The sequence below is a fragment of the Phycodurus eques genome, chromosome 12, assembly GCF_024500275.1.
Source record: "Phycodurus eques isolate BA_2022a chromosome 12, UOR_Pequ_1.1, whole genome shotgun sequence".
Lineage (NCBI taxonomy): Eukaryota > Metazoa > Chordata > Actinopteri > Syngnathiformes > Syngnathidae > Phycodurus > Phycodurus eques.
In genome coordinates, this window is record NC_084536.1 from 4,266,486 (window position 1) to 4,280,557 (window position 14,072).

Below are 14,072 nucleotides of genomic sequence, written 5' to 3' on the forward strand. Positions count from 1 at the left end.
TTGCCCACTGGCTATTTCACAATCATTATAATAAGTGTTCCGTTTCACAAAGTCTGTTTACTGTTATTCTCCGACGTCGTCGACGCTCTCACTTTTGTTGTTGTTTTGTTTCTTTTCTAGCCCTCCGATGCCAACAGTTTCCCCGAAAACACACGCACGTTAGGACAACACTGGGACTAAAAGTAAAGTTCCAAGTCCAAGTTAGGAGATTAAATTCGGAACTCATTTTACAAAATGAATTTGTCAGCTGAAACGCCCTCTGACTCAAAACAGGATACGTGGTATAGAAAAGGGGAAAAAATGACATCAAAATATAACAAACATTTTTTAATTTGACTACTGACTACTATTGAATACTATGAGGAAACAAAGGTAAAAATAATACAATTATAGACTTTGTTAGTAGAGAAACTTTAAAACTATAGAAATTAAGTAATACAATTCAAATTGTACCATTACAAGTATAATGTTGTACTATAGACAATTTTGGGGGGAAAGTTATTTGTGTTATCATTGATGACATAGTAGCGCCATAACAAAAATATCAGGAAAAAAATCATTGCAAGTCAAAACAATAACGTTGAAATATCATAAGAATTGTCCTATAAATACGAGATACCGTAAATCTGCAGTGTTACAAGAAAATAAGAGAAATTACGAGAACAACATCATATTTTTTCAAGGAAAAAAAAAACCTTGGAACATTTTGGCTTTTTTCTTTTCTTTTCAGTGTGGGCCCATTACTCCTTTGTACTCACGCGCACTTAAACCTGCGTGAAAACAACCACACGCTTCACCACTCCCCGAACGTCAACCTCGATTTCCGCATAGCTTACGATCCCCGCCCCCCCTCTCAACCCCGAGCGTCATCGGCCGCCCTCACATGACCGAATGCGTGCACGCTCGCAGGATTCGGAGGACGCACGTCACACGGCGCTTGTTGTCCATTGTTCATTCATTCATTCATTCATTCATGAGGAGGGCTTCAAGCGTGGTACAGCATCATTCTTCAAACTACTCTCTGCAAGCGGCACCCCCCCTCCCCTTAGGCACTCTTGGACCACGCGCCCACAAGGCCACTGTGATTGTGAAACACACTGGCCTCATTCAAAGCGCAAGCGCTCCTTCTCTGAGGCGCATTCTGCAGACTTGCATCACCCGCAGGCACTGCGCTTCCCTCTCATAACTACATAACTAATATTATTGTTGCTTCATATAGGCGTATTAACAGTTTTATCATAAGTCTCGAGGCTTTATGACGCAAAGGCTGTCTTTCGAGTACGACACTACACTGATAGTGTAAGCGGGAGCTAGGGCAAAAAAATGTTGATTTCTAGGAGGGGGGGGGGGGGGGAATGCATCACAAATCATACCATTACATAGATAATGATGTTCAATTTTGTTTGTTTATTGCATTGCATGAGTGAGTGAAGAGGTGACATCTTGTTACCCTCAGCTGGACCGCCACTGTGATGGGCCCGCAGCGCTCTAGTCGTTGGACGAAGGAGCTGGAGCCTTTCTTCTTTAAGATCTGACAATTCAAGGTCATAAGAGTGAGACACACAAAAAATTAAATAAAATAAAAATATTCCCAAGGAGAATAGCTCTCATTGTCATGGCAACACCAGATCATCATACGTGGTCTTAAAAAATATGTATACATATATATTGGGACCAGCCGGGACATTTTTCATGTTGTGGTGATAATGTATAGTTCAGAATTGTGTTTATCATGTACAGTGGACGCCCGCTATTTGCGGGTGACAGCAACCGGCGACAGCACTCAAATATTTTTTTTTTTAACCCCAAATATTCTTGAATAAGCAGGGATGAACTGCCACTAAGTGATTTTGGGGTTGGTTTCACCCCCCCAAAAAAAAACTGAAGAAAAAAAAGAAGTGCAAAGTGAAAAAAAAAATTTGTATTATTTTTATTACCAATTATTATTATTATTATTATTATTATTATTAATTGAAATTTTTTTTTAATTGAAAAAAAAAATGTGCTGAACCGCAAGTATGCGGGGGTCCACTGTATAGTGCTTTAAGCTCCTTTTTTTGGTTTTATGTTTTGAAAAGTAAACCGCCTTCACTGATGTCAGCACATCACTTCAGCGCACCTCACTGCAACTCCATTCAGTGAGCATAGATAGCATCATTGTTTTAGGGAGGCTTTTTAGCGATCTCTTCAAAGTTTCGACATTTACAAGAAAAACACACCCAAGAAACCACTGTGACACCATTTGAGACGTGAAAATAAATATTCCGTGAACTCATTAGGGATCACAAGTCAGCTCAGCGAGCATCCAACAATTCTTTCCTTTTTTCTTTTTTTGTGACTCTTTTGCAACATGCAAAATGTGAGCAGAGAGGTGCTGTTAATTGTGTTTTATTGTGGGACAGCATATGTGAAAACATGCCTTTAGAAACCTGAGCAAAAGTCATTTTCTTTCCTTTCTCTTACTTTAAGGGACGGCAGATAAATATGAATGTGTTATAATATTCCATCCAGAGAATGCCATCATAACAGACTGTGTTGCTTTTAAGGATGTCCCAATCTGAGCGTGTCCATGCGATAGTAACTGGCACAATGAGTTTTCCAAGCCTGACTTGACACATGACGTTTATTGTGTTATTTTTTTATAGTGAGCCCACTACTACGGCATTACCTGGTGTTTCCCTACAAGGCTGGAGGGACAGAACTGGGAGTTGTAGGGTTCTTATGTAAACCCGTGTTGTAAATGGCTAATGAGCCACAGAGACAGAAGGCCAGACACCCCCCCCCCCCCCAGGAGGTTACATGAGCAGGAAGTGTCTTTAATCACATGTGCATGGGGGGAAAATAAGCTTTCCAAAACTCATAAAATGGGAACAGGGAAAGGGAATTGACAGACTGAATGCACCACATGGTTTGTTCAAAGATGAATTTTGTTATGATCAAATGCCATGGGAAATTTTTGTCTAATCTCAGATGTGACCAAAACGTGTGTGCGCACGTGCGTGTGTGTCTGCCTGTGTGTGGGCACACATGGTTGTCAGGCTTTTTTTTTTTTTGTAAGTACGGGCCGTACAAACAAATCTAATTCCCAGAGGTTTATAAATAGCCTATGGTGTGGGAAGAAGTTCAAATTCAACCATCGTGTTTTTTTCTTTTTCTTTTTTGTCTAAAAATACGAGACCTCCGTTTCCATTGATTGTTAGCACGGTCGTCGGCCTAATTGCAATGAAAAGCTCATGACTGGTTGTATCACGGACGCCCTTCCGCTCATCAATTAAGGCTCAGAAATCAACAAAGTTGACAAGCTGTGGCATCTGTGGCTCTTGAGATTTGTTATGGTGAGCTACACAGCCAAGTTCACAACACACTGCTTTGTGAGCAGCACGCTATACCTTGGTGAGGTCACGGTACCCCCGGTGCGCTTGGGGGGGCGTGCCGGCCATGTCGCCCGGTTGCGTCCGGCTGAGCAGCAGAGCAGCTTTGGACCCCCTGAGCCCGAACCGACCCTGGGCTGCTGGTACCAGAGAACCGGTCTGAGTCAACTTGAGCAGGAAGAGCTGCCGTAGCAACACGCTCTCGCTGGCTGCGGGGTACAATGCAAAGCACACAGGGAAGAAAACAAGAGTGAAAAGGAGAAAGCGCATTTGTGGAAAAGAGGGGGTGGACAGGAGAAGTATCAAAGAAGGGCAGTTAGGAAGGAGAGGCCCCATTTAAACAACTGGGGGCACGCGGAGCGTTTTCGTGACATAAGAAACACCTAAATGCTGGGTTAGGCGAATTGATGCATGGACACACGATAGTCCAGTTAAAAGGGACACGAAAACCCTTCAGTACGACCGCAAGATTAAAAAAAGAATGAAAAAAAAAAACCAAGTTCACAGACACTCATTAGTCTTGACTCGAAAGATACATTGAAACACCGCAGACCGACTGATTGATACAAAGAAAAACCTTCGTCCGACTGACCACTGACCTAAATTTACAACTCCAATGAAACTGTATTCAGTTATTGTCCACCGTCTATTATCCTCATTTGATAGACATTCTCAGCTTTCAGTCGTGTGTCAGATTTCAGCTTCAATGTGTTGCCATGTCAATGAAATCTGCCCAGGGTCTTTGATGCCATAAGTGCTGACCGATGACACATACCCGCTATTGGCAAGGGTTGTTTGTGTGTGTGTGTGTGTATGTGTTTTTTTTTTTTTTTTAACCAATCAGATTTCAGATTCAAAACTCTGATGCGTTCGTGCAGACTTAAGAGTGACCTCTGCATTTTCCCCTCCTCTGATCGGTTGAGCTAAACAGTCTTGCGATGCGCGATGGGTTACAGAGAAGGACCAATGTCGGACACGATTAAAAATTCATTTTCAAAGCGGACTTTTCAAGAAAAACGGGACATTGGGTCAGCCAACACTGTTTCTGGCTGGTTTCTTTCAACACGGGAAAGGATTTATTCGGCACTTCCAGAATAGACCGCTAGCTTACAGGCAGGAGCAAAGAAAAGAGGATAGATTTTATGATATATGAATAATTAGCATCTGGTAATTGCGACGTCTTTTATTTAAAGCTTTTATGTTTTTGTCATGTTATTAGATAAATATTGCTTGTAAACCGCTTCTAATAATATTGTGGAGGTCTGGCGTTATTTGGCAGAAGATCAAGGGATAACTATGTTTCTTGCTTTAGTCGTACTAATGTTATGCATCCCAAATATGAAAATATAATTCCTCATTCATATCTTCATTAGTCAGAGTGAAAAAAAGACTTGTAGTCCAACTGAAAGATATCGGGACACGGATACTGTAAATCCGAGTGAAAGATCTGCAGAAAAACCTTAGTTCAAGGGAAAGTTGTACAGAAAAATATTAGATGACTGACAAGTATACAAAAACATGTCTGACTGGAAAATACACAGAAACGTATTTGTCTGACCAAAAGATACACACAAAGACTTTAGTCCAACTGAAAGATACACAGAAACACACGCACACAAAAAGCCGAGGATAAAGAGGCTAAAAGCTGGTGTAGCGCCACCTATGGTCCCGGAGGTGGGAAAAATGCAAGCGATGTCTTAGTCGAGCTACAGCAGCAAACTCATTCAGCAACACATGCGCCAAAGTGGATGAGAGGGAATATTTGATTACAGTCAGATAATGAGCAAAGAAAAACAATCATTTAAGTAATTCAAGGACTTAATTACACAGCGCTTCAGGGATAATTGTTTTTCATTTAAGGCAATCACTTACATAGATCTCATCAACTTCTAGAAGCTTAAAGGCTTAGAGAGGGAGCTGGAAGCCAAATTCAAAATACCATTGGCACAACGTGAGGGAATGGAGCCGTTCTCATTCATTTAAATTAGCGCTAGTCTGGTGGGGCGACACAGGGCGCCAACTTCGGGTCATCACGCCACGCTCGGTGGCACGGCGACACCATTGGCCGATCCCTCAAGGTACATTACTCCTTTTCATGTGATCCCAAAAACAATTTCAAGACGATAGTGCTGTGTTTTCCCCTTCAACAAATAAAAACAGTGTGTGTGGTTATGAAGCCCAAAAGCTGTCCTTGTACTTGACGAATCTGATAATCATGTTGTTAATTGTTGCAAACATAAATGGGTTGGTTTTGGTTCTCTGCTTCCATTTTCCACAGCACAATTAAGATCAGTCAAAATGTTACGAGAATACATTTGTAATATTAACAGAAGGCAGCGCTGAACTCCCTATTCATCGAAGCACAACATAAAAAAGACCATCTCAAAGCAAAATGTGGTAGATTTGGCTCCTGTGATTAATCGCAAATAATTAAAATTCAAAAATATTTGACTGACAGCCCTAATATATATATATATATATATATATATATACACACACACACACATACCAGGTGATTGAAAAGTAACCCCCTATTTTTAAGTACTTGTAATTTATTTCTGAACTATAATTCTTACAAGAAATGAGCATGAGAAGAAAGTGTATTGCATGGAGTTGAAGAAAATTAAAACTTTAATTAAAAAAAATAATAATAATATATTTGGAGTCTTAAAATAATGAAGTTATCGAAATCATAGAATCATAGAAAGTAAGTAGTTTTACGAGAAAAATATGTCCTAATTGTATAAGAATAAAGATAGCTGGGATAGGCTTCAGCACGCCCGCGACCCTCGTGAGGATAAGCGGCACAGAAAATGGATGGATGGATAAAGTCGCAATATTATAAGATTATTAATTATCACAAAAAAAATGTTTTTATGACCATAACATAATTCACTGCTGGATTAAATGATTTGGCAAATATAGTTCACAAAATATTACACATTTGAAAGAATCAAACAATTTTACGATTATACTTTTTTTTATTTTACACGGCTTTGTAGTAAATCATGACAATACAATTATGATATCAAGTGAATAAAGTCAATTCCCCACGAGACTAAAAAAAATATAATACATGAAGATTAAATATAAGGGGACAGCAACTTCGGGTCTCAAACTGGTTTTTACTCATTTATGAATTTACTGTTGTGCCATTTTGACTTTTTCCGCCAAACTGTCTCTTACTTCTATATACTTATAAAAACAAAGTGCATCGTGACGATTAGTATTTTTCATTTTCAGTGTGCCACTAGCACGCCTTTATCCAAATAAACAGAAAATTGGGGGTGGGGGGGAAATCACGTCCCAATGTAACCTCTGCATTGTGTTAACACGGTCTGTTTGCGATTTGAATGCCTGCGCACGCCCGGCCGGACTGAGCGGGGACAAGGGCCAAGTATGAATGAAGGCCGGGCCTTTAGAAGATTAGCCACATCATGGAAATTGAAGCAATTAGGCCGCTGGACGTACTAAGCAAGCCTGGCAGTTGCACAACGACTCGTCTGTGTCCTCGGAGCTGCGACACCTCACATCTGGCACCTTCGTCGACAATACATGCACACAGACACTGCTGTCTGCAGCATACGCCATGACATCCACACGCAAACACACGAACACGCACACACACACACACACACACACATACACACACTCAGACAGAGCGTGTTTTGGAGCGCTGTTGGTTTAGACATGAGTGGATCTTTGTGATCAAGTATGCGCTGACGCAACAATGTGCTCATATGTGCGCTGCTCAGCGAGTACTCACACTTCATCGTAAACAAGATGTTTTGAGGAAGGGAGTCCTTGTTTTTTATGAGCGATCCTGTGAGGTCATACGCAATCTGAAAAAAAAAAAAAAAAAAAAGAACACGGCACACAATACAATTACTATTGTTGTCTGTTTTTGGAAAATGTGTTTTAAAAAAAATAATCACATCTGGAGGCAATTACTTGAAACAGATAATAACAACACAGCACAATTTCAAATATATTCAAATTAAGAATGTTCTGCTGTACTTGATGGATGTGACATTCTTAGTATGGAGAGAGATTTATTTTTTTTTGTTTGATTTGAGAAAAAAAAAATTCTGTTCCTATTCACATCCTTTATAATGCTGGCAAGTAATGGAACACATTATGTTTTTTTTAAGAGGTGCGGCAGCTTCATTATGTCCATATAAAGAGAGCCTGGGTCAATGGGACTTTAAAAAAAAACTAAAAATAAAAAGTTCCTTTCAAACAGTTTGGATTACAGATGAAAGGACAGCCTCGCAAAAGCATTATGAATGTAGCAAGCACCATATTCCACCTATTCCTAAGTCTGTCCTAAATCAATGAAATACTGTACATGCATACACATCATGTGACTTAATTCATTAGGGTTGTGAAAGAGGGACACCTGTATTCCTCGGTAACATTGTTCCTAAAGCAGACTGCAACTAATTTTGCTATTTGGTGGCCATTGATCATTATTTAACTGTATAATTGGGATTTCACACAATGGACAACCACGCATTATATGTTATCAGATATTATAAGTGAATGTGTCACACCCACTTAAATTTTGCTTCTTTTTCCACTGCTCAACTTGCCTCGCCTTCAGTTTTTAGGCTGGGAAACTGCGAAAAAAAACACACCGCAAGAGGGTCTCCTGTGTTTGCTTTTCGGTGGAGAGACGAATATTATTCGAGAAGGACCGGTGGCCGAGCGTGAAAACGGAGTGTTGCAGCAACTGGGTGTTAGCATGTGTGTTTATAGGCTTTCATTTTCCAGCAGCAATGACAAATCTGCTCAATTAATGAGGGAGCAGAAGCGGTTTAGAGCCTCTGCTTACCAGATACCAGACGTAGTGCCTGCTTTTGCCAATGGAAAACATAAAAACATGAGTAGTCAAGCATTGAGTATCTATTTACTAATATAGCACTATATTATTTTTTGCCAACAAGGATGTAACTTTTCAAGGCAGGTGCATTCAATATAATGCTATTTGCCAAATTGCAACGGATTCCCCAGCCTTGACATGATTTTTCTCACCTGTCCGGTATAGTGGCGGATAGTAAAGGTGGGGCCTTGATCCTTGGGTGGGGGGTTTCCGTTGCCATCCTTGGTGGTGAAGGAGAGGCCGTGCGTCGGGTTGGACCCGAGCTGGGCGGACAGCCTCTTGTACAGGTTCTGCTCCGTCGGCCGGAGACTTTGACTCTCCTCATCCAACACACTGAGCAGTCCTTGAGGATTCTGGATCGCAAAGAGACACCGCCGTTCTTACGTCATGAACTGCAGACACAAACGACCGTACATCTACTGAGCTAAGATGCCATGTGTCGAAAACTTGGGTTTGGGTCTTAAAAATTAGATTAGTTTTTTCCCCTGCGTTACATGAAAGGTGACAATTAACATGATGAATAAGTGGCAGGAAGACCGTTGAACTTGATTAAATGAAAATAAAGTGTGCGCACATGACTGTGCATGACTGACTGAGGGTGATGTGGACTTTTTATTTATATATATTTTTGAAATGCGTATTACGTCTACTCATTCGGTTGTGCACGGCGGTAGTTAGCGTCATCGCATGAACTCTGTGACAAGTACATGGAGGGTAGGTACATTTGAGCCCAAATGTAGAGTGTACTTTTATTCGGACTTTGTGGATTATTTCAAGTCGCTGTGTTTATTTCCGTCTTGGGTACGCATCGGCTGCACTCGCACTAGCCAAATATGAGAGGCTTCGGGTGTCAGGTGGGCCCAAGCACGGTTCGAATGGCCTAGTTTAGTGCGAGCACGCCCTAACTGACAGGACCTGGAGAAAGAAGTCCAGAGCAGATGGATGGTTGCTGGGGGACGGCGGGGTCTCCATGGCGATGCCCTCCTGCAGACACTCAGCCTGCTCCTCCTGGAATAGCACCTCGGAGACATAGCGCCTCAGTCGCTCGTTGGTCATGTTGACACACAGCTGGAATATACACACACTTAACTATTCATTGTGCATGGAGAGGGGTCTCTTGCTTTGACACCAATACACAAACACAATTTAGAAAACGGGGGCTCCCCCATGGGATGTAAATGACAAAACTATACACACCCTGAAACGAACAAGAAGTACAGAAACTCTCCAGCAATCATATCTGGCCGAGCTCACACGTAGAGTAAATGGCCGCTTAAAAAAAAACAAAACAACACGTTCCCGCGCTGTACATCCTGTCCACGACCACGACGGCCTGTCATGTGACCCGACGGCGCAGACGCGGCTGCAAACTACAAACACGCGCAGGACAGGCCTGCAGATAACAAGCGCGCGTCTAGAAGTGCACTCAGGAACACAGGTGAGTGCACTCCCGTTTGCCTCTCATCTGTGTTTGTCTGCTCTATTAGCGACTGCATCTCAGCAGATGCTTGACTGAGTTAGCTCATTAGCAAAGTGCTGAGCAGGTACAACACACACAGACACACGCAGCTTTAATTAACAAGCACTAATGACCCTGATCATGCCGTGCGTGTGGAGTGTGACTGAGTGTATGTCGGTCGGCGCGTGTGTGTACAAACATATCAAGATTGTGAGGATTTGTTCGTCACTGACGCGCGCGAGCCGACGAGGAGGGATTCGAGTTTTTTTCGTTAACTCATTCACTGTTGTGGAAACCAGCGGCATACTGCCACGACATTTATATTCATCAAGTACATTTTTCATTGGGTCAGAGTGGAAGAGGGTCTCGCCCAGCTTGCCTGTGAAATTCAGGTTTGTAAACCAACTAATAACTTCAGTTGGTGGCGTTGCATCACTTCGGATTTCGAGATCAACACAGCTGTCAAGTAGACGATAGAAATTGAGGGTGGATATCGGCTTGTCACGTCGATTGCGAGATCGAGAAATGCCAATACGTCGGCAGTCGGACATGTTTGGCCACGCCGCACTCGAACAGAGTATGAATACGTGTGGTATAACCAATGTATTGCCGCAATAGTTAGTAGAAAGTGTGTGTTGAGAAAAAGATCTTGCTATCTTATGTTAAATCCCTACAGGTCTTATAAGGCCACAGTCTACTGACAAAGCGTGCCGAAATGAGCACATGGTATGTTTACACTGCAGACAATCGAGTTGAACGTGTACAGTACAGTACGTTCAAGCTTCAGCACAAATTACACGCGTGACAGGAAGAAACAATGAGCCCGAACATGCTAAGTGTGCTTGAGTCCACACAAACACACGTTTACAGGGATTAGCACTTCACACAACAAAACAGTTATAGTGAAACGCAGATAAACTCCACAAAAATAATTTGCAGTAAGACATACAAAAGATAATGGATCATTTCCATTTTCATTATATATGATTTTATTTTTATTTTTTTTTAAATCCAGGCAAATTGCAGGTGTGTTCTACTGTATCAAAAACAACACATTCAGTCTTTAATACCATTGTGTAGATGTGTAGCCTGTACAGTATGTGTGTTTCGGTTAGTCTTCAACAGTATTTTCAAACTATCAATGCAAAATAATTTATTTGACTTCAAAACACATATATTGAGTGAGATATTTGCTTCATCTCCAAAATGTAAGTGCAGATATCAGCAATTAACATTTATTTAAGAATGTAAAATGGCCTTAAGTCGCCGCGCTAGGTTATTTGTTCTATCCATTAAGGGGAAATAAAAATAAATATATAAAAATTCAGACCCTCTTTGTCGTAATACACAACATTGAAATCATTTACACATGGATGTGGGGATGTAGGTGTGTTGTTGCCATTGTGATGATGAACATAGGCGCACACGCGCACCGCGCAAACACACACACACACAATAACTGAGGTTATTGAGGTTGTCGGGTCATGTGAGGACGAGCAAAAGTCAAGCCAAGTCAACCACAGGCTTCACATGATTCGTTGCAATTAGAGACTAAAAATGTTCCCAAGGGAGATGACGACTGTCACACTTTTTTGGAAATGATTAAACTACATTCCGGAGCCGTCAGCCAATCATGTCAGCGTGTTAATATTCTGAACGTCTCAAGCTCGAATTGGCCAAATAGTTGCATAATAGATGACTGTTAAATTAAAAATGAAATACAATATAAGTACTGTATTCTTCTTGTAAGCTTCTTCCGTCTTGCCACCAACTTCTTAAACAGCTCATTTAAAATTCCATTGCAACATGCTGCCAATTTTTTGTCTTGAGTTTGTTGTGACATTTCTGTCGGGCCAATTATATACTACTCGTGCACTCACTGTAGCAGTCTCGCCACGCTGCACTATTTGCATATCTGCTGTTGACCAACACTGGCCACTCATGCCAGAGTGGCATCTGCACCACTTGCACACTGACTGAGGAGTATCTGCAACATTTGCACAATCGACATTGTCCCAGATTATCGCACTACTGGTCACTTTAAACTGCATACATTCCTTGAAGTCTCTGCGCCCTTTGCACAATGGTCATTGCACCGGACTATTGCTATATTAGTCATTCAAACTGCTGTACGTGCTAGAAGAATGCATCTTTTTGCAGAATTGTCAAAAAAAAATTAAATATTGTACCGGCATTACCAGATTACGAGCAACCCTTTATTGCTTAGCGACTGTTTTTCTCAGTGTCTTTATGTCTCAAAAGTATTCTCTGTCTGTTGTCGTAAATTCCTTGTGTTTTTTTTTTTTTTTTTTTTGGACATACTTGGCAAAATAAAGATGATTCTTATTCAGATTTTTGAAAATCTAACAGAATTTACAGTATGTGATATATTAAAAAATGCTAACTGTATATCATCATTTATGTCAGGTGAAAAGAAGTTACCGGAACATAAACATGGATGCACACACAACATTGAGGAAAGAACGTGTCAGAGTCGATTGGAATGCTAATCTTCATCAAAGACGCTTCCACACATGCGGTAAGACTCCACGCTTTAATTAAACTGAGAGACAGTTTACGTGACTCAATAGGTGCTGATGTGTTGGTTAGCAATGCTTCGCTTCAAATGGGCACAGCAGTGAATGCTTTAATCCCCGTGTGTGTAATTCTCAGAATTGACATAATTGACGTCATTAGCCAAATTTTGTCTTCAATTTGGTAGGAAAAGCGAGGCATCTATTGTTGATTGCTGATTCTTGTATCAAGTGGATGACGCACTAAATGGGGCACAGCATCTATTCGAGGGACACGCACTATTTGAGGAAATACAAAAAGGTTGTTTTGTTCCCCCCCCCTAAGTAAACTGTAATTTATTTTCTAAGAAGTCCTCTTAAAATGTTCCCTTATTCCACAAAGAATGCAATATTAAACTTTCCCCACATGCGCAAACAACAAACATGCATAACAATTAACTATATACTCCCTATAAGCCTTTTTTTCCCAGCTGCTTTTGATTTGGACAACACGGTTGCCTGACTGTTTTGAGATTCTGGGTTCGACTTTGTCTCGACTGTTGCTCGTGCGGCCTTTTTTACTGGAGCCTCCTCCCACATTTCCCAAAAAATAAATGTTCATTAAAGACCCTAAATTGTCCATTGGCGTGTTGTTTGTCTATGTGTGACGTCTGAACGGCTGCCAGCCAGTCCACGTTTTACCCCGCTTCTCGCCCAAAGTCAGCTGGGATATAATAAAACATTTAAACATAACAAAATACTTAAATGCATCTTAAAACAAAGAGGAGCAATTTTCTAACCTGTTCATAGCCGTTCCTCTGAAATTCTTCAAAACCAAAGATGTCCAGGATTGCAATTTCTAAGGCAGGGTCACTGGAAGATATTCAAATATAGAAAAGCATAACAAACATACTTTCATGAACACTGTACATGCATCAAGATTAACAACTTCTTTCATACAGAATTTGCATTCGTTGTGTCCCATGGACACTGAACATTCTTTTTCTCTGTATGTAGACAAGGCAAAAAACATTGCACAAGATGAACTTGAGTTATCTGACTCCGTGAGATAAGACTTAACGGCAACAATAACAACAGCGCAGCGCCTCTTAATTTTGCGTGTGTATGTGTTTGTATCATACAAAAAAAACATTCCCTCAAACCTTCCTCTAGCGTGTTGTTCTGAATTTTCCATTTCTCTCTTGAGAGTACATACTATTCCTCGCATGTCATGCAAGGCAAACTATATGATGCCGCACTACCAGTTAAATCGCAATGTCAACACGTGCCTTGAGGCACTTTGCACCGCAGCGAGTTTGCGGGAGGTTTTCGGCCGACCGTCTCCCCCCCCCCCCCCTCCCCCTCCCGCACCCCCCACCCCACCGGCCTTGATGTGCCGAGGGGAAATGACTGCCTTTGGGTCCCCTCTTTTAGGCTGCTTTTTGGGGAAACTTAAGCACCAATCCAGTAAGCACTAATGACAGGTAGTTAAAAAGTGCTAGGCGGGGTCTTGATTGACATGACCCCCATTTTGACATAACGACTTTGCAAAAGCTTTGACCTCAGCGTTAATTCCATGCGTGCTGTGCAATAACCACAGTTAAGACAGCAAGAGGGAATGGATAGATGATACGCGCGCGGCAGTTAAATGTACACGTTCTGGTTGAGTAAATGTTACAACCCGAGTTTAATGACATCAACTAGTGAGCACGCACCGCAGTGATGCTGAAAGGGATGATTAAGGGGCCCGATCCCGTGACCGCAAAGTCCGCTTTTCATTACACACAGAAGAGACGCTTTGTTTTTTCCCCGCCTCATTTGACAAACCTAACAGAAAAACATGTTTA

General features: G+C 41.4%; 1 protein-coding gene across 4 annotated transcripts in view; it reads right to left on the reverse strand.

Moving 5' to 3' along the window:
• myo16 (myosin XVI) overlaps positions 1-14,072 on the reverse strand; it is an 88,388-nt gene that overhangs the window by 24,193 nt on the left and 50,123 nt on the right. For all 4 annotated transcript variants that reach the window (XM_061691375.1, XM_061691373.1, XM_061691376.1 and 1 more), the window contains exons 21-26: positions 13,026-13,098; positions 9,169-9,321; positions 8,406-8,606; positions 7,138-7,213; positions 3,390-3,580; positions 1,451-1,531 (exon numbers count right to left, since the gene is read on the reverse strand). In XM_061691375.1, the coding sequence (XP_061547359.1) occupies positions 1,451-1,531; positions 3,390-3,580; positions 7,138-7,213; positions 8,406-8,606; positions 9,169-9,321; positions 13,026-13,098 (775 nt within the window). The remainder of the gene's footprint in view (positions 1-1,450; positions 1,532-3,389; positions 3,581-7,137; positions 7,214-8,405; positions 8,607-9,168; positions 9,322-13,025; positions 13,099-14,072) is intronic.